This window comes from Mauremys reevesii, linkage group 3 (genome assembly GCF_016161935.1).
Source record: "Mauremys reevesii isolate NIE-2019 linkage group 3, ASM1616193v1, whole genome shotgun sequence".
In the NCBI taxonomy this organism is placed as follows: domain Eukaryota; kingdom Metazoa; phylum Chordata; order Testudines; family Geoemydidae; genus Mauremys; species Mauremys reevesii.
Window position 1 is genome coordinate 71,206,066 of NC_052625.1, and position 26,286 is coordinate 71,232,351.

General features: G+C 42.0%; 1 protein-coding gene across 5 annotated transcripts in view; it reads right to left on the reverse strand.

Annotated features, from left to right (window-relative positions):
- The window catches only part of KIF26B (kinesin family member 26B), a 408,888-nt gene that overhangs the window by 98,834 nt on the left and 283,768 nt on the right, over positions 1-26,286 (reverse strand). For all 5 annotated transcript variants that reach the window (XM_039530789.1, XM_039530788.1, XM_039530787.1 and 2 more), the window contains 2 exons: positions 2,360-2,566; positions 835-928 (listed from right to left, as the gene is read on the reverse strand). In XM_039530789.1, the coding sequence (XP_039386723.1) occupies positions 835-928; positions 2,360-2,566 (301 nt within the window). The remainder of the gene's footprint in view (positions 1-834; positions 929-2,359; positions 2,567-26,286) is intronic.

Here is a 26,286-nt window from a genome sequence, read left to right on the forward strand (position 1 = left end):
AGAGTAGCAGCCGTGTTAGTCTGTATCCGCAAAAAGAACTGGGCCACAAAAGCTTATGCTCAAATAAATTTGTTAGTCTCTAAGGTGCCACAAGTACTCCTGCTAGAATTTTTGTGTCTTCTAAAATAATCTTGTTTTGATGACACTCTTTTTGTCAGCATTGAAAGTTTTGATCATGCAAATGGTTGCAGAAGCAAATTTTTGGCTAGTCACTGAAGATTCAATTAATAATTAAATAAAATTTGTTTCAGGCAGAAAAGAAAGTGGTTTATAATGGGTAGGTCATCCATCAAAGAACAGCCAAAAATATCATGCGACTTAGGCACCCAGTCACAATGCTTACATTTTGAATCACAAATATCGAATACTTGAAGGAATATAATCAGTTTGTAAGCAGCCCATAAGACTGCAATAGTTGCATAGATTTCTAACACTGAACATATTCATAAAAGTTGTAGATTACTAAGGTAATTGCCAAATTATTATTATTACTATTACTTCCACTGCAGTAGTGCCTAAGGACAACAGGCAGGGCTCAGAACTCCATTGTACAAAATACTGAACAAAAACACACACAGGCAGCCCATGCTGCAGAGACCCCACAATCTAGGAGTTAGACACTATGTAACAATGGAATAAACGGATAAATGAGAAAGGAGGACCAGGTAGGGAAAAGACACTTGCATAACTAGGGTGTTCCAATTTCATATACATAATAGTGCACTGAACGCAGGCAGTTTAGAAGCTGTTGTTTTCCTTAACCTAAAATAAAAATCATTTAAGACTTGAAATAGAAACTTTGCAGTTTGAGTAAGGAAATGTAACAATACCAACCCAGTTTGGCATGGCCAAAGCAGAATACGCAGCCGTCTGCCCCATTCACCACTGACTGGATCACCTCAGCCACAGTCCCAGCACACACTTCAGCCTGCCATGAGTAGAACAGGATTGACAAAGATATTTAATAATAAAAAAAATAATAGAAACATCATAAATATTAATGGCTGTGACAGCACCAAAACGTCATTGCTGATTTCTAGTAGTATGGTGTCGTCTCTAAGGGCCCAATCTCACATCCCTACTTATGTGAGTTGCCCCTTTGAAGTTAATGGCCTTTTTTTGTTTACCTTTTTTCTTTAAAAAATTGTGTTTTTTTCAACCATTTTTGCTGCTGTGTATCGAATTTTGGATGCAGTGAAAGTGTTACAATTCTGCTGTCAGATGGTTTGGAGAGTTTGTGCGGGGGGTGGGTGGGAGTCTATGAACAAGGTACAAACTCTTTTGCCTGGTCTTCACTAGGAAATATTTCTAAAATTTCCCACCTTTGTTTTGAATCTCCATAGCTGTTAGCAATTGTAGGAGCCCTAATGAAGACAAGATGCTGGTAGCCGGTGGTGTTTTAAGCACCTTGTCATATAGATTCACCCTGATCAGGTTTAGATAACACAGGCAGACACCCAGACCCCTGTCTAAACTATTCTGTTCCACTTCTTACACTATGCCTATCAGCTGGAGCTCAGCTAGTAGTAGCAACACTTAGGAATTTTAGGGAAAATTTCCTACTGTAGATAAGACCTTTTGGTGGTTGCCTCTCCATTGGTCCAGTTTACAGACATCTGTTACTCTATTGTTTTCTAATCTGTAATTAATATTACCACTAATTATTTATATATCTGGGGTAAAGCCTGCGTCATCTTATACTGAACTGGGTGGCAAAACCCCACATAAATATTCCTCAGCTTCTTAATCAGTTGAGGATAGAATGTAGGATTAGCCATCTTCACATTATTGATTTGCAACACAATTACTAACCAAAAACAGTTGAAAGAGTACCATCAAATACTGCTATCTGGTGTTTATTCGCAGGCTAGGCAGCATTTTATATCACTAGTAAGATTTATCGCACATGTAATGCAAAAGATTAAAGCAGCGGTTCTCAAACTTCTTTGAACCGTGACCCCCTTCGGACATTAAAAATTACTACACGACCCCATTGGGGGGGGGGGGGGCTGAAGCCTTACCCTACCCCATCTCTGCCACCCTGGATTTGGGGGCCAAAGCTAGCTTAAATCTAAGATAGCCCCGGCGACCCCATTAAAATGAGGCCCCGACCCACTTTGGGGTCCTGACCCAGAGTTTGAGAACCGCTGGATTAAAGCAAAGCTGATCATCATATTATAGAGATTTGATTTAACGTATTTGTCTCAGTATTGCTGGCATCTACGGACCAAATTAATCCCTGGTCTAGCTCCAGTGAAATCTCTGAAATTACAGCAGGGATGAATTTGCCTCTTGGGCACACTAGTGCTAACCGGAAAACATCTTAGATCCCTGTTAGTCCAAGTCGTACATTGCCTACCTGAGATGCATCTTGGGGGAAAACTGCATCAAAAGCAAACATCTTGGGGGGAACCTGATTGCCCCTTTTCTGGAAGGGGTTCTGGCCTCCACAGGACAATGGGTCATACAGAGTCATTTGCTTCTTACGGGGATCAACCTTTAAGAAGGAGCTTGACTCAGATGTATCCCTGGCAAGGGTGGAACAAATGCGCACCATGACTTTCACCTGTCAGCAAACACAGGGAAAAAAAACCACATTTAATTAGAGCATTGAATATACTAGAGTTTAGGATTTTTTAAATGGGCTTTCAAATTTCAATGAGCCAAATCATTCTTGCTTTACTCAAGCCAGTGGGGCCACTGAGGTCAATAGACATCCAAGTGTTTGTAAAGGAAGCAGGATTTGGCCTAAAGTGCACAATTAATAAGGCCGAGAGCCCGCTCTCTCTCGCCTTAATGGTCAACTTGTGTATTTAATGATTACTGGGCACATCAATGTATTTTAATGTCTCAGTTACTCTAGTACAAAGATATTACATCACCTTTTTTGTCTTGTGATTCACATAAATAGAAAATGAACTGCATCCTGGTAGACCAATTAAGCAAACCAAAAGGTAATCTAGGCTGCTAAGCTATCGAGGCTGATGCTGTTTCTATGAAGACGACTGATCAATAAAGCAAACACATAAAAGCTTGATCTGTAATTTACACCTTTTAATTTCTAATCCAAATGCCGACATGAAATGCCCAGTTCGTTGTGTCATCAAAGAGTTGTGAAAGAGCCTAGTTTTAATGGTCAGCTTTTGAAATTATCTCCAAGGGTCTGGAATGTAATAAGCGTTAAAGGATGTGTTAAAACATGTTAGCTCACAACCCATTAGATGAGTACATAACAAGGTGTTATTTCTATGACTAAGATACATCTCTGTGGGATGTAATGAGGTTATACAGTATCCTTAACCAAACTTGTAAGCAATTTACATATAAGCAAAACCACTGATAATTCAACACAGCTTTGGTCCCTTCAGTAATTTTACTAGTATTTGGCACATGACTTTTTGAACTTTGTAGGATACATTCCCCATCTTTGTCAACTCCTGTGTATTTCCTTTCAAGTCACAGCTGTGTTGTTTTGTCCGGAAGGAGACTGACTTCAAGACGACAACCAGACAGAACTTATGGTTAAAAGCTTCTTAAATATGTCAGTTGTATCAAACACACAAGTTTGGGCAAGTGGCAGTGCATTAAGTGGTGTCCTCATCATAGCGTGAAAGCATAACTACTGTTAACATTATGGAAGTGGCATGTATGCCTCAGGAGAAGACTATTTCCGAATTTTGAGGCAAATTACAGTTTCTTTCTCTCTGCAATGCAAACGGAGCAGTTTCATGCAAATTACCATCTGAATATCGTCTGTGTGCACAAGTGGGGAATGGACGCAATGCCAAATGCTCTTCTCCCCATTTGGGATGGCACTACTTGTGAGTGGGGATCCCCCTTCACGGTGGCACTAGCCCTTCAAACTGAGATAAGATTAAATCAGAAGCCTGGTGAGTTCAAACTCACTGGGACAAATTCATCCTTGCTATAACTCCACTGACAATGGAATTACACCCGGCATCAGTGTAGTCCATTCAGTATTTGTGTGTTCCCTTCTGCGTACACCCATGGCTAAAAGGGGTGATTTGGCTCTAAATCTCTTATTGTGAGAAAGCAATTTGATCATTAGACAGGAAGTCTGGTTAAGAGACTGTACATAGGCTTTCTGTTCTGTGTTCCACTACCAATTAAGGTAAAGCAGAGAAACATTGCTGGAGTGCGGAAGGTTCTGGTCTCATTTATTCAGCCTCCCTGTTTGTTTAACCTTCCTCCCCAATCCCTAATTTAAAAAGCCTTTTTTGTTATGCCTCCCCACTTTCCATATTGTGTTAAAGGCATTCTATTCAGCGCTGCCGTAGGTAGGCACAGCTACCATTGAAGAAAGTGGGAGTTACACCCACTGGAGCTCTAGGGCTGAATTTGGCTCAAAATAATTAATTTATTGCTGATGCAATTCTCCAGGCAGTTCAGGGAGAGATCACCAGTCAAGTCAATGGGGTAGGGAGGGAGCACAGCAAGAAGTCCCTAGCAGGGCAAGAAACCAAAAGAGCAAATATAAACCTTTAACTGTTTTCCTGCTTGCATCTTGCTCCCTGTTTGCTTTCTCTGCAGTGTCTATCGTTTTAAACGGATGCCGACATTTGGAGCATGAGACTGATCTGCTGGAAATCAAACTGACATAACACTGTAAATAAAAATAAACTGCCTGATGCGCTTTTAAAATCTATTTTTTCTGTGTGTTCAGGTGGTGTATTTGAGTGCTATCAACCCACATTCTGCAAACTGATTACTTCATGCGGGGAGCAGAACTGACTGAATACACCCCAGGACTGATTCTAATCTCAATTACATCAGTTTTACACCAGTGTAACTCCCTTAGTTGCAGTGGAGTTACTCCTGATTTACACCTGTATAAGTGAAATCAGAATTAGGCCCATTTCGTCTCATTGCTGAATTAACATAATTGACCATTCTATTCTCCAACAAATGTTTCTGCTCTTAGGATGGCAGAGGTTTCAGGAGCCAGGTCTCTCTCTCACTGGCATAAAAAGCCAGTGTAGCTGAAATTATAAAATTTACTATCATTAGTGGCAAATATGCTGAATAAACCACCATCACGAGTTCATCAGGGAGTGACCCCAAAGATAGATAGCATAAATTATTTGCCTACTAGTTCCCGGTCTTCTGGTATATGTGAGCTTTATTCTGTACCTGTGAGGTGAGCTGATGACACTATGTTGCAATGTACATTGATATTTCCAGAGCATTGGTCTTTCATTTGTTTTGAAGAAGAGACTGAGAATTTTCTATTGGTCAAAGTGAAGAATGATTATGTTGACCAGAGCATTCTGGATTGTAACCTCAGTTAAGAGAGACACTCATGACAGTGTAATGACCATAGGCAAATCACTGGACTGCCTTGTGCCATTGTCAACTTAGTACATGCCCACTATTAACCAGATGCAAGGACTGCCAGATTCTGATCCCACGTGACTGAAAAAGCTCCACTAATGTAAACTGGAGTGGGTCAAAACTGCTGTAAGAGCTAATTAGACCCAACATGTCTTAGCTGACCTTTCTTGTGAAATGGCAAAGAGGAGGTTTTAAAAATTGCCTAAGACTATGAAAAAGTGGATCAACTTCACATCATTATTTTCCATATGAATTTAAACAGTTTTCTTCTAAATAGTATACACAGTATGGATAGGTAATATTTATATTAGTTTCCAAAAGTAAATATTCATTTAATTATTAAACATGGGAGCTGTCTCTTTGACCATTAATCTACAATGTCACTTAATGTGGCTTTTAGCAGATATTTTAAGGGGACACCACAGTCTCAGTCACCAAGTTGGAATGACTCTTTTGGAGATTGAGGTTTTACCAACCTCTCTGAAAGCGCTGTCTTCTCTGAAAAAAGACTAATAGAACATAGGCAGGTTTTTATTAGACACAAATGCATTATGGGGCAAATCTAGACCTGGAAAAAGAAATGCAACTGTCATGGAAATCTCTTGGACAAAATTAATGTGAACAAAAATAGTGCTGTAAATTAAACACGGTGTATAACTGAGGTGAAAAGTGAGTCTGAGTAGTAACAAAGGGTTACCACTGATTTAGCATTTTGTAGGAGCCTGACTCTGCTCTCAATTACACCAGTTTCATCCCACTGTAACTCCCTTGACTTCAATTCAGTTATTCTTGCTTTACACCAAATTAATTGGAAGAAGAATCAAGCCCTAGGTTTGCAAAATAAGTATAATTTACAGTCTAAAGAGAGCTGCCACTGGGTACAAACAGAAAAGGTATAAGATACAGTAGAGGTGGCCTGCAAAATGGGGATATTGATACTTAGATTCACACATGTAATCCTGGTACTATATGCTAAGCACAGTAAAACATTACATCATATCCAGGTCAAAGGGATATTCATATTTGGAGCAAATGGTTTGTGGTTAAGGCATAAATGAATGAGAGCCAGGAGATGTGGGCTCTATCTCCGGATTTGCCAAAGACATGCAATGTGACCATAGACAGGAGACCTTGATCTCTGCTTCATTTCCCAATCTGTAAAATGGGTAAAATTACCACCTCCCTCACAGGAAAGTTGTATGGCTACATTCAGTCACATTGGTCAAGTGCTTTAAGGATTCTCAGATGGAAGGTGCTATTGAAGTGCAAATTATTATTACATATTCTAATTATTATCTGTGTAACTTAATAGTGAAGATGTCACACAAGAAAATTCTCCAACTCTGCTTATGACAATAGTAAATGGAATTGACTACATCAGGCAGAACTGATGGAGCCACATGGCCCATTGAACTCCCATTTCACATGCAATTTATGAACAGGTAGGGGTGATGGGTTTAAAGCCAGTGCAGGACCATGCAATATACTACACCAGGGAGGCAGTATGAAAGAAGGTAGAACACTAATTCATTCAGCTATGGGGATAGCTCCAGGAAACTTTCAGTTCAATTTCAGGTTGAAGATCACAGCTGCTGCTGTGGGTAAGAGAGAATATAGTGCAGTTCATTTGAAGTCAGCTGAACAGTGGGGTTTAAGAACTTTAATACTTTTTGCTTTGTCTTGCAATTTAAATGAACTATAAATCGAGATTTTTCTCCTTAAAGGCAGGAAATTGGGTTTTTATGCTTCGCTTCCTGTGTGTCATTATTCCCTTAGTCCATTGCTACACTTCCCCACTAATCCTCTGTAATTAAAGGGTTTAGGATATACCACTTGTGATTTACAGGACCACTCAGACTGCCTGCTGAAGTTCTTATTTGAGTCCCAATAATTGTTCAGGTCCTTGGCAGTGTCAAGCTTCAGATACACCTCTCTGATTGTTTCCATATAACAGAAAAAAAAATGCAAGACACAAGAGCATGCTCTTAGAATACACATTGATAAAACAAACATTCTGGGTCAAATTTTGGTCTCATACTCATGTCAATCCAGATTAACTCAGTCTACTTACTCTGGATTTACATCGGTTTGAATGAGTTCAGAATGTGGCCTACTTTTTCTGTATTGTGAAGTTTCTTTGCCTAAACATAAGCCTTGCCTCCTAATATTGTACACTCCAGGGGCAGCAGCACCAGTGCTTGCAAACTTGAGCATATAGGGCACGATCCAAGCCCATTGATCGCAGTTGTGCATACAGGGCTTGATAGAAGCCCACTGAATTTAGTAGGAGTCCTTTAATTGATTTCAAGGGGTTTTGGGTTCAGCCTATAGGCCTTTATTGTGCCCTTACACCAGTTCTGCACTCTGTCATTGGCTTCAGTGGTGTTACTCTTGATCTGCATCAACGTAAGCGAAAGCAGAATCAAGCCCATACTGCTTAGGCTTTCATTACCAGGCCTTGTTTTAAATTGTAACACCACTTTTACGGCTGTATTTATATACACTGGTTACCGGCATGAGAAAGTCACCATTTACCCACAGTTCCCGCTCAGTAGTGTCAGTCATAGCACTGTCATTTTATGCATATGGAAATAATTTTGTTATTTCTATACCACTGTACAGTAGCTGTTAGTAAATGCAGATTTGTTAATGGTCACTACTGTCATTTAGGCTGACAGAACCAGGCTGCCTCACTTCCCAGCTTTCATATTGTGCCCCAAAAACATGCTGTTCTTGAACCAAGAGGAGAGAATTGGTTAACTGCAGGTTTTTAACTCTGGTAAGCCCATTTGGTGACCCACCATGGCTCTTTTCTTATGTTCTCAATCTGCATGGAAAGACAAAGCTTCTGTGAGTGCTGGAAACTACAACAGTCAGGGGAAGAAAAAAAAGCTAAACTGAGCCAGTGATATGTCCCTCTCTCAAATGCCTGCAGGGGACTTGTGGATTCCTGGCAGTGAAGTACGGAACATGGGGTAGGTAAACTGCATCAAACACTAATAACCAGGAATGGAGGCTGGAATAAGGGAACACAAGTCTTCAGAGACCTGCTTCAACATTGGGGATATTCTCGCTTCCTCCTACCCCTGACTAAGATTTAGTTTGAGGCTCATTTATCTAATTATTCAGCAGATAGGGCTAGACAGCTGTTGCTTTGGGCAGTGTGCTTGTCTTTACAAGCTGCTTCATTCATCAATCATTTCGGCACCTTCTATTGGACGTACACTGTAGCATGAGGGGAGGCAGGGATTGTGATGTACTCAGTGGAGAGACAGAGCAGGGCTACTGAGCAATATTAGCACTCCATCAATGTAATGGCAATCACTGGCTGCAGGAACAGCCTTATTGGAGGTTAATGAAGAGTGGGCTTTGTAATTTCTCACCGTTACTGCTGTAAATAATGGCAGCAGATATACTTTGTTGTAGCCAGCCACAAAACATTACAGCACAATAAAATCTATAACTTCTCATTGCTTATGCACATATACTTTCTTCACATGATGGATGTAAAGCTAGAAGCTTTCCTGCACTGTCCGGATGATCTGGAAGCATTTTGGTAAGTTTCACCATTTAAAGAAGCCTCACATCCTTTTCTTCCAGCTCAGAAGACATAACTGTTAAGGTTAAAATGAAATCTAGATGGTCAAGATAAAGAGATCAGGCCAAATTCAACCAAATGCAGCCTGGAGTAAGTGAAGGCAGCTGCAATGGACATCTCTGGGCCAACCTCAGCAGTGAAAAAAACCCTGGCGTAAGTTACGTCGGGTGTAACTAAGGGTAGGTCTATACTTACTTGCCGGGTCGACGCGTAGAGTTCGACTTCTCGGAGTTCGAACTATCGCGTCTAATCTAGACGTGATAGTTCGAACTCCGAACGCGCTCCCGTCGACTCCGGAACTCCACCACCGCAAACGGCGGTGGCGGAGTCGACGGGGGAGCCGCAGACTTCGATCCCGCGGCGTCTGGACGGGTGAGTAGTTCGAACTAAGGTATTTCAAGTTCAGCTACGCTATTCGCGTAGCTGAACTTGCGTACCTTAGTTCGACACCCCCCCCAGTGTAGACCAGGCCTTAGTCAGAAAATGTAATTGGGCCCACTTCTCCTCTCAAGCCATTTATCATCAGTGGCGTAATTCTGCTGGATTCCGTGGAGCCACTGCTGATTTACATTAGTTTGAGTGAGAAGAGAATCAGGCCATTGTGTTCAAGTGGCAAAGCAATGCTCTGCTACTGACATTAGTCTGGGATTCAGTGGGTTTGTAACTCATACTCCAAGAGACCGGGAGAGAGGACGTAGCGGGATAAGCAGCTAACAGGAAGATGTAAGATAAAACCCACACATCTGGTTTAATTCCCACTTTCACTATCCACAACTTTGCTAGGGAGCTATTTCACACTCGACATGAGTGCAACCTCCAGTGGTACCTGATGGGAATGGCTTCCTCTTATGCAAGCACTGAATTTTGCATACCCACTAATTGTCAGATCTGTGCAAGTTACAGTATGCCACGTATATCCATTGTGCTAAATCCTGCACTCCCCTATAGCCAGCACAAGGGGGCTATAAAGCAGACTCTAGGGATACCGCCAGCACAAGGAGCACTGCTCAGTGGCATAAAGCTGGCATAGCCCAGCCTCCAGCACTATGCCAGGCCTGAAGTATGAGCATGGGGAGGGGCAAGACCAAAACCCTTGTTGCCCTGCAGTCCCCAGGAGGCAGATGGCCCTAGGGTTGAGGAGCAGTCCTGAAGCTGCTCTAAACTATATTGGGAGACAAATTGGTCCCTGGCTGCATCCAAGATTGGGGACCCACAAATGGTTCCTTTGTGGTTTCCCCACTTCTACTGTGCAGCAATTTTCTTATCTATTTACACTGGAGTTGTAAATTACACCACCATTTATATCACCTTTCAAAAGGCACAAGCAGTTAAAGATAAAAAATGTCATGGCAACTCAGCAGCAAACTAACACATACTATTCCTCATTATTTTATTTGTACAGAGCCAATCTGATGCTACGTGTAGTACAAAAGGGGACTGATTCTTCTGTCTTTCACACCTGTAACCCCACTTGAGTCACACCTGAATAAAACCAGTGCAAATGAGGGGAGAATAAGGGCCAATGTCTCTACTTTGAAAAAACTCTAGACAAGGCCTCATCCTGATCTCACCCATTTTACACCAGCGTGCCTCCATTGGCTTGATTGGAGTATCTCCTGATTTACACCAGTGTATGTGAGATCAGAATCAGTCCCAGGGGGTCTAATGTCAGCACACAGACAACAGAAAAGGAAAAAGTTATGAAAGGAGGAGGATGGGGGGAACAATTTTACTCCCTATAGATACCTAGCCATCTACACATTATTGTTTCTGTAACTAATATAACTGAAAGGATAACAGAAAAATATGAGGGGGAATATAAGAGGTCAACGGTACACACTCTTTTAGGTTACAAGACCAAGCCTAAGCCAGTTGGATCTTGTTCATATAAGAGCAGCCTTAAATTCTGTAATCAGTTGGTATGATATGGACACAATGCTGAGTACCACATACTGCCGGAAACCAGCTTATATGTCCCTGCCAAGTCACATGAGAAATTGCATTGCCATCTGGTCATTTGTTAACCTAATGAGGAACAGTGCAACCTTATGGTTCTTTTCTTTTTAGGGACAGAGGAATTTGGATCACATCACCAGAAGGAATAATCCCTCCCTGAGTTCCCCAACATGCAGGGGATCATGTACCCTGCACTATCCTTTTGGTTCTTCCCTGACCCTTACTGGCAATTTTGCCTCCCAAAGGAGCATGGAGGGAGCAGTCTCTAAGGTTCCCTGAGTACAGGGATAGAGAGTGACCTGGGTCCTTGTGCCCCCTCTCCCCTACTACCCTGCAACACACTCGCCTACTTGCAAAAGGCCCAGCAACATTTTAATCCAGATTGTATATTGAAGCTGGAATTCTATCCTCTCCTGGCAATTCTTTAAATCAGACATTTCACAGCATTTCCATAAGAGATGGACTCAAAGCAGAACAGCGCAATCTAAACATCCCCAAACAAGCTGTCAAACTTGTCTCCTCCAGAACTATTACATGGATCTTTTAGAGGACACCTACCAATGAAGTCAATGGAACCTTTGCATACAAAGTACTCCAGGGTTACCAATACAAGTAGAATGGGGGAAATTTCTGCTCACTTCTGTCCTTAAGTACAGAATGTATTCTCCAGCTCAGATTAAAAATGTAACAAAAAATACGTTTGACTGCCATGAATTTCAAGAATGCTAACGAGGGTTCCACTTTCCCTGTGGTCAGGTTTCCTCCCCTTTCTAAACGGACCAGATTTTATGCACAGCTTCACTTTTAATGAGCTTTTAGGCTGAAGTTTCCCCCAAACCCAATCAGCTCTAACCCAGTTCCCCTTAATCCTCTCCCCAATTTCCCACAGGGATACTCACATTCTGATTAGTGTTCAGCCTTTTAGAACAAATCGTTAAAGGGGATCCGGGTGACTGACAGTATTCATACTTTATGGCAAACACACAAAGCTCAGAAGGAGTACTAGCCTCCCATGCATACCACAGGCCAAATGCTGCCTCCATGCACACCCCAGAAGGGGCATTCTGTGCACCAAGAAAATCTGCAGAGACCAGGGAGGTATGTGTCCCCAAAGACACTGGATTTGGAGTAGCAGTGGAGTGGCTCGTCTGCCTTTACCACATAGCCTCAAAGTTGAAAAAGCCCCCATGGGCACAATGTGTTCCCATCACGAGAAGGGCAATGACTGGGGGATCCAGGAAGTGAAGAGTCCACTGGCCCTTTTGTCTAGTCTATGGCTATACCACCCACGGAAACACTGAGGAGGGGAGGGATAGCTCAGTGGTTTGAGCACTGGCCTGCTAAACCCAGGGTTGTGAGTTCAATCCTTGAGGGGGCCATTTAGGGAACTGGGGTAAAAATCTGTCTGGAGATTGGTCCTGCTTTGAGCAGGGGGCTGGACTAGATCACCCCCTGAGGTCCCTTCCAATGCTGATATTCTATGAATCTGCTGCAGTGCAGGAAGCCTTAAGGGGAGCTCTGCTCTACTGCACTCAGGGTACCCTCCTGGAAACCTGATCCTCCTGCAAAACAGAACCACAGATTTCACAGCCATCAGGGCTCTCCATCCCTGGTGTGAATGTGTCTATACGGGGCGGGCAGCAGGAAGCAGGTGGATTTCACACAGCATCAACATCTCAAACTTCCTTGCTGCGTATTTAAGATGATACATTGCTCCATACTCAACATACTGCTAAAACACCAGTATCCTCTTTGTGAAGCAAACAAGTATTACATAGGTGCATTACAGTATAACAGACCTGGTACCTTCAGTAGGTAGTTTACCTTAATTCTCTAACTAGATAGAGGGGCATTCAGGGTTTCTCATTATACATGATCAGGTACAAGGGCAGAGGCCAGGAGCTCCTATTTAACAAGATGCTCTGTATCTTGTTTAATCAAATGAGAATTTTAATGGAAAGAATGAGAAAAAAGAAAAACAATTCTGAAGTCACTGTTAAGCATGCCTTTGAGATGACTTCTATTGTAAGTGTTAGCCAGACAAAGAATGCTTAGGCATTGCACAAAAGACAAAGAAACCTAGGCCTTTTTATTATTTATACAAATGATCTCCATGATTACGCGCAAAGGAAGATTTCCAAGTCTGCACATGACATTGTTCGGTGTGGCACTGTAAATAATGAGCAGCGGCGCAATCAGATAAGAAGGATTTACATTATTTAAAGCTGAGCGGCAATAGGTGACAAATTGCAGTTTAATGTAGATAAGTGTGAAAAGTATGCACAGAGCCAGGGAATGAAAACTGATAATATCCACTAAATAAAGTGGGTGATTCAAGGTACTGAGCGGGGAAAAGATTTGGGAGTTCAGTGAGAGAAAAAAATATTCCAAAGCTCTAGACCAGGGGTGGGCAAACTACGGCCTACGGGACGGATCCGGCCCCTCAAGGCTTTGGAGCCGGCCTGCAGGATTGCCCCCTGAGGCCCTGCGGCGCTCTCAGAAGCAGCCAGCACCACTTTCCTGTGGCCTCCAGGTGGTGGAGCAGAGGGCTCCGTGCATTGCTCTTGCCTCCAGGCACTGCCCCCCTGCAGCCCCCATTGGCTGGGAACAGGGAACCGTGGCCAATGGGAGCTTTGGGGGAGGTACCTGGAGGCACGGCAAGGGCAGCACATGTGGAGGCCCCCCCGGTACACGCCGCTGCCACCCTGGAGCCACTTTAGGTAAGTGGCACTGGGCCGGAGCCCAAATCCCTCCTGCACCCCACCCCCCAGCTCCCTGCCCTGAGCTCCCTGCTGCACCCTGCACCCCTGTGCACCCCAACCCCCTGCCCTGAGCCCCCTGCCACGCCCCACGCCCCTCCTGCACTCAAACCCCTGCCCTGAGCCCCCTCCTACACCCCAACTCCCTTCCCCGAGCCCCCTCATACACCCTGCACCCCTCCTCTACCCCAATCCCTTGCCCTGAGCCCCTTCCTGCACACCGCACCCCAACCCTCTGCCCCGGCCCCGCATACAATTTCCCCACCCAGAAGTGGCCCTCAGCCAAAAAAGTTTACCCTCCCCTGCTCTAGACCAATATGCATTTGTCACGAAGAAAATGAGCAGGAGGAATAGCATTGGTGAGTGAAGTCAATATAAATCCAAGGAGGTGACATTACCATATAAGGTGACATAGCTTGTGTATTATTGTGTACACAGCACAGGAATCTTACCTCTGAAAGAGGTATAACAACCTTAAATGGGTGTGTAGTGTGCAGCTGGGAGCTTGGGACGAGGCTTCTGGGATTAAGGCTATGGGAAGATATCAGGACATTTAACGATTTGCTTTCACGGGCAAGATATGTGATTCTGCAGTTAGCCTTTGCAGAAAATGGTAGCTTTTTCACGTTGAAAAAACTCAAGAGTAGATCCTGATTTCACTTCAGTTTTATACCAACCTAACTTCCTTATCTTCAGTGAAATTACTCCTGATTTGTGCTGGGGTAAATGAAATCAGAATCAGGCTCAAAATCTAGAAGTTAGCAACAATAAAAAAAAAAGATTAAAGGGAGCTCATTAAATGAAAACAATAAATACAGGGTTTCCACCCCAAACAATAATATTTTTCATTGTTACCACACCTTCCATCTGAAGATCTCAGCATGCTTTACAAACATTGATGTATTAAGCCCCATGACATGCTCAAGAGATAAGTCTCCTTATCCTCATTTTACAGACAGGGAAACTAAATATTAAAGGGATTAAGTGAGTTGTCCAAGATTACATAGGATGCCCGTGGCAGCTCTGGAAACAGAACCTAGATCCTCTGTCTCTTATACTTGTCCCATAAACATGAGGCTATCCTTCTTCTCAGGTGAGGAATCCTTTTAACTGACATTTTCCTTCAAAAGGTTTTATTTTGCTCAGGATTACTTGTTTGCTTTGACCTTCTGACTCTGATCCAATCATCAATTATTAAAATCTTATTTATGGAGCACTAACATAATATATGCAACAGATGAGTATTCGGGGACCTGATTCTGCTGCCATTCTGAAATCAAAGGGACCACGCACAGCATAAGGGGCTGCAGATCCTGAAGAGAGATGCCAGAATCTAGCCCTTATTAAGGATTGAATGCTGCCCTCACTCGCAACCCCGGCAGCTCCACTGAAGTAAATGGAATTCCAGGAGACAAGTCTGGGCAGATTTGGCCCTAACTTGCTGCTGCTCAGCAAGCATTGCTTCTGGGGGTACAGATTCTGGACCGAACTGTGCTCTCAATTACACTGATGTAAATCCTTAGTAACTTCATGTTGTCAACTCTGGATATACAGTAGGGAATCTGAGGGCACAACTTGGCCCTGTGACTAACAGAAGCAAGAGGATATTGGGCTAGAAAGGCAGATAAAAGGATAAGACAGAAGACTTAACATGATTGCCCAGAGGGGAACTAAACAGAGCTGCTAACTTGAAAAACTGAACTTGTCTAACATTGCATTGAGCTGTGAACCTCCTCTGTATTCTCAGCTGCAGTTTACAACATAACACCACTATTGACCCTCAACCCTGATAAATGAAACACTGTAGCAATTTGAAACAGCCAAACAATCGGCCTAGTCAGTCTTAACACTAATAATCTCAGCCACTTGCTTGTTGCCTTGTAAAATGCTATAATAAATAAGGCTGGTGTCTGTGAATAAAAACAGGTAACTAACTAAATGCCATGGAATGAACGTACACTGCTTGTTAGCATTCATTGTAGATATGCTTGGCAGTATTCTGCAATCCTTACTCAGGCAAAACTCCCATCGCCTTCAACCTTAGCTATCATTTTCTGACTTGAGTGCTCAACCATGCAACCTTAATGTTCTCTTAACGAAGCTATTCTTTAATGGAATAATTCATTATGTTATATGTAGCTCAGGGGCTGTGTAATTCTTTCTAGCAAGTAGCAACCTTTAACAAATGGCACCTGATCAATAATGCAGAATTCAACATTTGAGAATAAATAACAGGCCTTCTTTGCAAGTTGTGTCTGTGGAAAATGTCAGAACCATTGATCATGGAGCCAGATTGATAGCCTGCAGCTGCTGTCCACAAGGTCTATAAAACCTAACTTTGCTGAGTTCTGCAAATCTGTTTTTATATCAGACATAATTAGCTTTCTTCTATGACCAAAACACAAAATAAGATCTTATTGCGTACGCAGGTAATGACCATTACCAGAGCTTTATTAGAGCACAGCTTTGTCATGATGGTACTTTGTTCTCGAGCTGCCTCTTACATAGGGTTATTTTATCTTGGTTTCCAGGTGCACTCAAACAATCCTCTGTGTAACTCTATACAGTCTGGGCTGCTTAATCTATATCAGTTTGTAAAATGCATTTATATTTGGTTTTTAAATCCTCAGATTAACAAGTCAATTGGACAAACAGTACAAGCCAAGTGAATGGTCACCACTTTATCTCAGCCTGTCAATATAGGAACCAAGTTTAGAGGATTAAGTAGGTTTGATTGGTACTTGATAAGTTTTGCATTGGACAGTCCTATGGAAAAAGCACACCGCGACTGCATCCTCTTCTTCCACAATTCCCTTCCGATGGAAAGTGGACAGATGATTTGTAATGGCTGAAAGGCCAATTTCACTACTGATATAAATGAATAAGATGGTGCAAACAGGACTGTCTTAAAGTGTAGGTCTATCCTGAAAAGCGACTTTATAAAAACAGCATTGTAGGGTTCCAGAAAGATTTTGTATCATTGATTTCCAAATCCACTGTACTCAGTTTTCAAGCCAAGATATTCCTTTAAATTCCCAACCATGCAATCTCAGACTGGGCTCTGACACCCATGATGTGTTCTTTCTATCAAACCAGCAGGAATAGAGAATCCGCAAACCATACCCTTGGCTATCTCTGCATCTTCATTGTCTGCAGATCCTGCAGTCTACTGTCCTTTGCCTTCATGGGTGAAGCTGCAGGGATAGTCTTTCCTTGGCCCACTTGAAGACAGTGATCTGAGGTGGTGGTTGTGAACAGCTGAAGCAGATCTCTGCAGAGGGGTGCAAGCAGTAGTTCTGTAACATTCTCCTCTCCCATGGGTTTAGGTCACAAGACATGGATGTTTCGTCCCTTCTCTAGCACAGACTTCCTCTGCCTCATGCAAATTGCCCCTCATGATCTCCAATTTGAGCATATTGATGTCACTGTGATGTCAGCATGCATATCAACTAATCAAGTGTTTCCAGAGCTGAGGTTCCTAGACAAAGGCCTACTGTGCATATAACTTATTCCCGCCGTGGGTGCAACTCCAATGACGTAACTGGAGTTATGCTAGCTTAGCTTTTGGTGAATCTGTCCTGTAAGTCCTTTTAAATGCACCTTTTCACCTGCCAGGATAATTCCCATGGTAATATTACTGACTGTTAGTCAAGGGTGGCCCAGCATCCCAGACAGTGGACAGGACAATTGCAGCCACTGAACAGGCACAACAAATGGTGGAAGCCACTGGCTCTTTACTGCATCAAAGAGATCTTCCCTTTTAGGGTCATTCGTCCTCCATGCCTGCCACCTCCATACATTAGCATTGGGATGGGGGATTTCTGATGTCTGGTAACATTCTGTCATTTACCACAAAAAAGGAAAGATTAAAGGAAGAAAGCTATTTTTTCAGAAGTGAAACAGTGTGTCTTCCCACAGCAGATTATAGCATAGGAGGCACAAGCAATCAAGATAAAATACGTCGGGTTGGGGGGAGGGAAGAGTGAATAATAAATAATATTTAGCACTTATATAGTGCCTTTCACATGTAGTATAGAATGATGTTTAATGAAATCTTCAAACTGATCTTCTAGTGATATTCCTAAATCCATTGAACAGCAGTGTTATAACAAAGAAATGGCTTAGCCTTCAGTCTGCCTGTCTACTGAATGATGTGTTTATACCACGTGTGACACTATGGTATCTTGAAGCAAATGGGACTATTCCCTTGAGTAAGGACTATTCATGTGTGTAAGAATAAAACATAAGTGTAAATTGTGTGTAACTCAGAAGAGAATCAGGCCATTGGATCTGAGGTGGAGCAACTCCAATGACAGCTATAGAGTTATTCCATATTTTCACTGGTATAACAGACCAAAATTTGGATCAATTTGCTTTGTCTCACCTTAGTTAATGTGTCAAATCTTTTCAAGCAGATCTTGGAATCTGTGGCACTGAATTTGTTTAATACAAATAATGGATTTGTCCAGATGGAAGAAACCACAGATGTAGCTCACAAAGACTCAGGACCAACATTAAGGTGCTAAAATCAATATCGTAGTCTCTCAGTGTGCTTTAATAGGTGCCATCATGATTTTTCTTGCAGTTCAATAATTGGTATTTAACCCTGAGATTACTTCTGGCATTTTATTCTCCTAATTCATTTAAGAAAGTCATCATAGCTACACTCATTTCTTAGGCTGGGCAACGGTTTGGTTTTTTTTTAAACAGCCATCAAAGACATATGAAGTTGACAGAGTTAATTCTTACAAAGGATCTTTACTACAACATGCCAAATTAAGATTCAGATCTGGGCTTGGACTGTGAGCATCAGCAAATTTTGACATAGTTGATGTGGGGATTTAATTCAATTTATTCATAAGGGGAGGGCCAATGATAGTTCACAGGGAACACTACGCTGTGACTGTACTATTTCTGTGCATGGTATTTGTGTCAAAACCTGATCACCACACCTTCTCTCATGTGTGCATATTCCTTTTCTTAACAATCAAAACAAGCTGAAATAAAGTTAAAGTTGTGCTTCAGCTTCCCAAAGTAAAGGGAATTCTCTCCACCATTAATTCCCTCCTGTGTGCCCACATAGTGCAAGGCGTATGGTCTCTGGCCAGTACTTCAGAACACAAAATCATCATGTGCATACCCCAGGCACTGGCACAGCGAGATACAACAGGGTACCTTTTGAATGGAATGTCAGGCCTAATTCCGAATGTCTTTGCCAGTGTGGGTCTTCAGGCATATGTACACTGCCTCGCAGGTTGGACTACAGGGTTGCGAATAGCAGTGCGCACTAAAGTGCTGCCCTGAAACTCCTCCCTTTAATCTTCAAACAGGATTACATTAGCACAAACCAGGAATCTTTTAGTTTGTGCCTTCAGCATCCACATAGGGGAGTTAAAGCACAGCACTTTGATGTTCACTGCTATTCAAACCACCTCATCTGAACTGAGAGGCAGTGTAGACATAGCCTCAGTAGGCCTCCTAATATTATTTTAATTGAGCGGCTACAGTCTCTCATGTCAAAACATAGGAACACAGATTATGTAAAACTGCATTAAGGGACTTTTTAAAGCTCTGATTAATGGCCTGATAGGTTGTAAAATGAATCCAAGTTGTAAATTTGTACTTAGGGTTTTTCTAAAATGTGAATTATTGACTTGACAGATTGTAATAACTTCTTCAGAACTGTTCTGGTCTATGGTTCAAATCCTTTCTGTACAGCTCACTGACATGCACAGTAAGGCTAATTTACTAGTCCTCTCAGAGCATGAACATCCACAGGCTACAACTTCTTCTGAAATGTATGTTAAAATATTGCAAGTGACCAGATGGACTTAGCCAAAGGGAGGAAAGTGAGATTTATGTAATAGTGACGTCCAGCTGCGAATAACTCAACAACTCCCTGCTAGCTCATCTGGGAGTTAGGTTTCTTTTTAATTCACTTGATAGATATGACGCCTGCAGACCATAGCTGTTCTGCCTTTAAAATTCAACTATATCAGATGAACCATAGTACCTGTTGAAATGGCAGCATTTACCCACAGTTACATATCTGAAATGCCTCAAAGTGATAACTATTTCCCTGTCCTCAGAGTCGGAGATACTTAGATATCAGAGTTGGGAGCCACAATTCTGAGCTTCCTTTGAGTGCTCTATACTGTGCAGAGCGATATCTATATTACCATTCAATTTCATTATGAGATTTCTCTGCAAAACTCAAACTTGTGTTTTGGGCCACCTCTTCCAGCTATCCTTTGAACATATTTAGGCCCTGAATCTACAAGTGACTCTGCATAGGTGGACACTTGTCCCATGCAGAGCCCTACAGACTTGAGTGGAACTCTGTACAGCACATGGGTCTGCCTGGGCAGTTTTTCTTGCAGGATTTTGGCCTTATTGTTAATCAGGTTAATTCATAAGAACTGTCTGTCTCTCTTAAGTTTTCTGTTGCACATTTTACACTGTAGTATTTATGGGTTCATTCCTGCAAAGTGCTGAGCAGTTCTAGGAGATGCTCAATGCCTTGCAGCATAAAGCCCTAACCACTTCCAAAGTGAATAGGAACTAGGTCTGGCAATTAGGAAATGTGCCTGAACGAAAACAAAAATGCTGAACATCCCTGATTTGTGTGTCCGAGTGTTCAAATTTGGAAATGAATTTTGCAAGTAGCCCCTCTCTTTATAAGCAACAAAGAATCTGGTGGCATATATAAGACTAACAGGCGTTTGCAGCACTGAGGCTTTCTTGGGTGAATAACGCTCTTGGAATCAAGATCCTTGCATCTGAAGAGGGTATCGCTCACTGCACACTGCTTTTGCGTTGTCAATGTTATTCTATAGATTTGTACCTTTGCTTTTGTTGCAGATCACCTCTCTTTATAAAGGACTTAACAAAAACCTCAACTCATGCATCTCTAAATTTCAGGGTATTTGAAATCTGGGTCCTACTTCAAAATATGCAGTTGAACCCCTTTCCAAATATGGAAGAAAAGAGAGATATTTAACTAACAACAGCTGCATTTTTGAAAAGGTAATTACTAAAACTAGTCAAAACTGAGAATGGGAAATTTGGACATGTCACAATTTGTTTTAGTCCCAAATTGGAATGAAAACAAAACAAATTCGATTTCTAGTAAAATAATTATTTTTTCAACAATTTCATATCAGGTCAATTAAAACATTCTGTTTTAAAAAAAAATCAAAATGTTTGCTTCTGTTCCAGACTTTTAAAAATTATAATACAATTGATAAGAATATAAAAATAGTCAATTTAAAAACAAAAAAGTCATTTCAAAACAAAAAATCAAAATGTTACACGCTGATAAGAGACTTTTGGACCTTCCAGAATGATTTTTAAATATCTTCTTTGAAAATGAAATTAATCAAAATTGACATATTTCCAAGGAAACTTTAGATTTTGACTATACAGCGTTTTCTGACAAAAAAAAGTTCTGTTGGAAAGTTTTCAATCAGCTCTAATGGTTATTAGATTAATTGTCAATCAATGAAGTTTGTCAGATTTTAAATAATTACGTCCGTCAAATTTTAAGGATTTAGCATTTAGGCATATCCCAGAATATGTATTTTGACGTATGGCCACTAATTTGAAAGGAGAGCCAAGACATGCAATGACTTGGTAGATGTTGAAGCAGCAAAGAATCCTGTGGCACCTTATAGACTAACAGACGTTTTGCAGCATGAGCTTTCATGGGTGAAGAAGTGGGTATTCACCCACGAAAGCTCATGCTGCAAAACGTCTGTTAGTCTATAAGGTGCCACCGGATTCTTTGCTGCTTCTACAAAACCAGACTAACACGGCTACCCCTCTGATACTTGGTAGATGTTGTTTCATCAGAAGTACTAGTACAGTGTATAAAGCGTTCACAGGTATTGAAGGGGTTAAGAAAATTGCAATGAGGAAAAGTATTTTAAAATCCTTCATACTGGACGTTATAAAACTGAAAAAAAAAAGATTTAGCAAATTGCTATCTATAAAACCAAGTTCAAACTATGTAATTATATTTTTGAAGTGGTCTAACCTGTACTTTGCAGAGCTAATCTACACTCCCATTGCTCTTTCTAGAGATGCTGACTCAGAGCAACACATTTCCCCATACAAAAAATCTTAATGTCCCAAGACAAAACTATTTGAATACAAAAGTATCAGAGAGGTAGCCATGTTAGTCTGGATCTGTAAAAGCAGCAAAGAGTCCTGTGGCACCTTATAGACTAACAGACGTATTGGAGCATGAGCTTTACAAATACAAAACACAGTCTAGACATTCTAGATCAGGGGTCAGCAACCTTTGAGAAGTGGTGTGCCAAGTCTTCATTTATTTACTATAATTTAAGGTTTCATGTGCCAGTAATACATTTTACATTTACAGGGGCCAGCAGACGGAACCCCGGACTGGCAGTGGGCTGAGCACTTCAAGAATCTTCTAGTCCAGTGGTCTCCAAACTTTTTTGATTGCGCACCCCATCAGTAAAAAATTTTTGAGCATGCACCCCCTGCTCCCGGCCGAACTGCTGAAGCAAAAAAAAAAGTGGCGCTGCTCTGGCGCCGCTCCTCCTGCCGCGCATCCCGACGGAACCTCTTGCGCACCCCACTTTGGAGACCACTGCTCTAGTCAGCCTGTGGCACTCACCAGAGCATGATGCCATTCAGGAAAAACAACAGCTGGATTTTTTTAAGGTCTGTAATATGGTGGCTGCCACCTGAGCATCCCTTCATGGCCAAAGGTCGCTCCATGGCACCCTGCCTCTCTTCCTCCCCTCCTCTCTGGGTACCAAAGTCCAACTCAGTCTCCCCTGATAACAAGGGCTGATCAAAGTGCCCACCGAGGCGCTCTGGGACTCAACCAAGCACGGACAAAAAATAGTGAATGCTCAGCACCCAGCAGCCACAGCTGTTAGGCAGGGCCCCCAATCAGCTGTTAGGAAGTGTTGCCAATCACTTGCAGCTGGAGGAGGGCATATAGCAGTAAGTGGCAAGTTGGGGCCTTGAGGGAGGGTTTGGAGCAGGAGTAGGAAGAGGCAGACTAAGGGTGGGACCTTAGGGGGGCTGAGGCTTTATTATCCCCAAGTGTAGCCTGTCCCCCTTTAATTGGCTCACTTAGACCCACCTTTTCTGATGCAGAGGAAGCTGGGCCTGGTCTAATCACAGGGAGCAACTACCATGTGACAGTCTGGACAATTGTGTAACCATTAATAACATTTATTCTGTAGTTATGGTACTAAGGAAATGATATGGGTAATCAAACCTCCTTCTTCACTGTGTCAGCTGATTGTTCATGGGAGTCAGGAAGTAATTCTTTTCCCCCAGGGACCTATGTCGCACAGTTTATGCTTTAATTTTCACCTTCCTCGGCGCAGTCAGGAAGCAACCACTGACGGAAGAGACAGGATAATAGACCATATGGGCCAATGACATGAGCTATGCCAGATACTCTGTTTTTATATTACTGAACACTCCCATGAGCGAGTGTGGAATTATCAGAATCCAACACTTCCTATCTGTATTAAATCCCTCCCATACTCTATACTGTTCTTCCTTTGCCCTAGCACCTTTTTATATGGCTGAGTCTTTTCTGGCTCCGCTACAGTGAATTATTTATACAGTTTTATCATCTTGCATGGTCCTCTACAAACAAGAAGAAATAGATGTTCCCTGTCCTAAACAGTTTACGATCTCATGACCCAACAAGTGCCACGCTTTATCATGTTGAATAGCACTCACAGACTCATAGACTCTAAGGTCAGAAGGGACCATTATGATCATCTAGTCTGACCTCCTGCACAACGCAGGCCACAGAATCCTACCCATCCACTTCTATAACAAACCCCTAACCTATGTCTGAGTTATTGAAGTCTTCAAATTGTGGTTTGAAGACCTCAAGCTGGAGAGAATCCTCCAGCAAGTGACTCATGCCCCATGCTGCAGAGGAAGGCGAAAAACCTCCAAGGCCTCTGCCAATCTGCCCTGGAGGAAAATTCCTTCCCGACCCCAAATATGGCGATCAGTTAAACCCTGAGCATGTGGGCAAGACTCACCCGCCAGCACCCAGGAAAGAATTCTCTGCAGTAACTCAGATCCCATCCCATCTAACATCCCATCACAGACCACTGGGTATACTTACCTGCTGATAATCAAAGATCAATTGCCAAAATTAATTGCCAAAATTAGGCCATCCCATCATACCATCCCTTCCATAAACTTATCAAGCTTAGTCTTAAAGCCAGATATGTCTTTTGCCCCCACTACTCCCCTTGGAAGGCTGTTCCAGAACTTCACTCCTCTAATGGTTAGAAACCTTCGTCTAATTTCAAGTCTAAACTTCCTAGTGTCCAGTTTATACCCATTTGTTCTTGTGTCCACATTGGTACTAAGCTTAAATAATTCCTCTCCCTCCCTGATATTAATCCCTCTGATATATTTATAAAGAGCAATCATATCCCCTCTCAACCTTCTTTTGGTTAGGCTAAACAAGCCAAGCTCTTCAAGTCTCCTTTCATAAGACAGGTTTTCCATTCCTCGGATCATCCTAGTAGCCCGTCTCTGAACCTGTTCCAGTTTGAATTCATCCTTCTTAACCATGGGAGACCAGAACTGCACACAGTATTCCAGATGAGGTCTCACCAGTGCCTTATATAACAGTACTAACACCTCCTTATCTTTGCTGGAAGTACCTCGCCTGATGCATCCTAAAACTGCATTAGCTTTTTTAACGGCCATATCACATTGGCGGCTCATAGTCATCCTGTGATCAACTAATACTCTGAGGTCCTTCTCCTCCTCTGTTACTTTCAACTGATGCGTCCCCACTCTGCCCTGATGATTCCACGAGACTACTTGGATGAGTCAGGAACTGCCCAACATGAGCGTCAGCAGTAGGCCTTAAATTACACAAAGAGTCCAGTAAGTATTCACAGAACCTACATAATCACTTTTATGACAATGTCATTCAGATACATCAGCGGGGTAGGAACAGGTGGAACTATAATTTTCACTTGATAAGAATGGCACCTTTATGTTTTCAAAACAGGTACAAAATGCTACACTATTTATGGTACTTTTATTCATCCACCACAGGCCCAGTGTGGGTAGGTGTTGGAAAAACTTCACAATCTCTGTCAGTGCTTCTCATTCCTGACCCTCCAGAAGCCACCGCTATCCCACTCCTACACTTCTCTGGAGAAGAGATGGAAACATGCCAAACTAGGCTGCAGTACTATGAAAGAGGTGTGCTTAAAAAACTCATTTGTACACAAGGCTTGAGTCAGGGTGTGAGCCCAGATGTCTAGAGGTGAAACACTGCATTAACCCACTGTGCCAGTTGCCTATACTAGTAGGAAACATACTATATTTGTGGACAAGACAGCACATCTGTTAATCAGAAGCTTTAATGTAGGAATTATTGCAATTTACTTAGATCTAATTAACAACAAAGGATTCAGATGATGCTGTATTACCTATTTTTAGGGCTGTCAAGCGATAAACAATGAATATTATTATTTGAATATTTTTTTAGATATTTTCTACATTTTCATATATTGATTTCAATTACAACACAGAATACAAAGTGTACAGTTCTCATTTTAAATTTATTACAAATATTCGCACTGTAAAAAAAACAAATAGTATTTTTCAATTCACCTAAGTACTGTAGTACAATCTCTCTATCATGCAAGTTGAACTTACAAATGTAGAATTATGTACAAAAAAATAACTGCATTCAAAAATAAAACAATGTAAAACTTTAGAGCCTACAAATCCACTCAGTTCTACTTCTTGTTCAGCCAATCGCTCAAACAAGTTTGTTTATATTTGCAGGAGATAATGCTGCCCGCCTTCTTATTTACAATGTCACCTGAAAGTGAGAACAGGCGTTCGCATGGCACTGTTGTAGCGGGCATCGCAAGATATTTATATGCCAGATGCGCTAAAGATTCATATGTCCCTTCATCTTCAACCACCATTCCAGAGGACATGCGCCCATGCTGATGATAGGTTCTGCTTGATAACAACCCAAAACAGTGCGGACCGACGCATGTTCATTTTCATTATTTGAGTCAGATGCCACCAGCAGAAGGTTGATTTTTATTTTTTTTTTGGTGGTGGTTCAGGTTCTGTAATTTCGGCATTGGAGTGTTGCTCTTTTAAGACTTCTGAAAGCAAGCTCCACACCCCATCCCTCTCAGATTTTGGAAGTCACTTCAGATTCTTAAACCGTGGGTTGCGTGCTGTAGCTATTTTTAGAAATCTCACATTGGTACCTTCTTTGTGTTTTGTCAAATCTGCTGTGAATATGTTCTTAAAACGAACATGTGCTGGGTCATCATCCAAGACTGCTACAACATGAAATATATGGCAGAATGCAGGTAAAACAGAACAAGAGACATACAATTCTCCCCCAAGGAGTTCAGTCACAAATTTAATTAACACATTTTTTTTAACAAGCATCATCAGCATGGAAGCATGTCCTCTGGAATGGTGGCCGAAGCATGAATGGGCATACGAATGTTTAGCATATCTGGCACATAAATACCTTGCAATGCAATGCCTGCTACAAAAGTGCCTGTTCTTACTTTCAGGTGACATTGTAAGTAAGAAGCAGGCAGCATT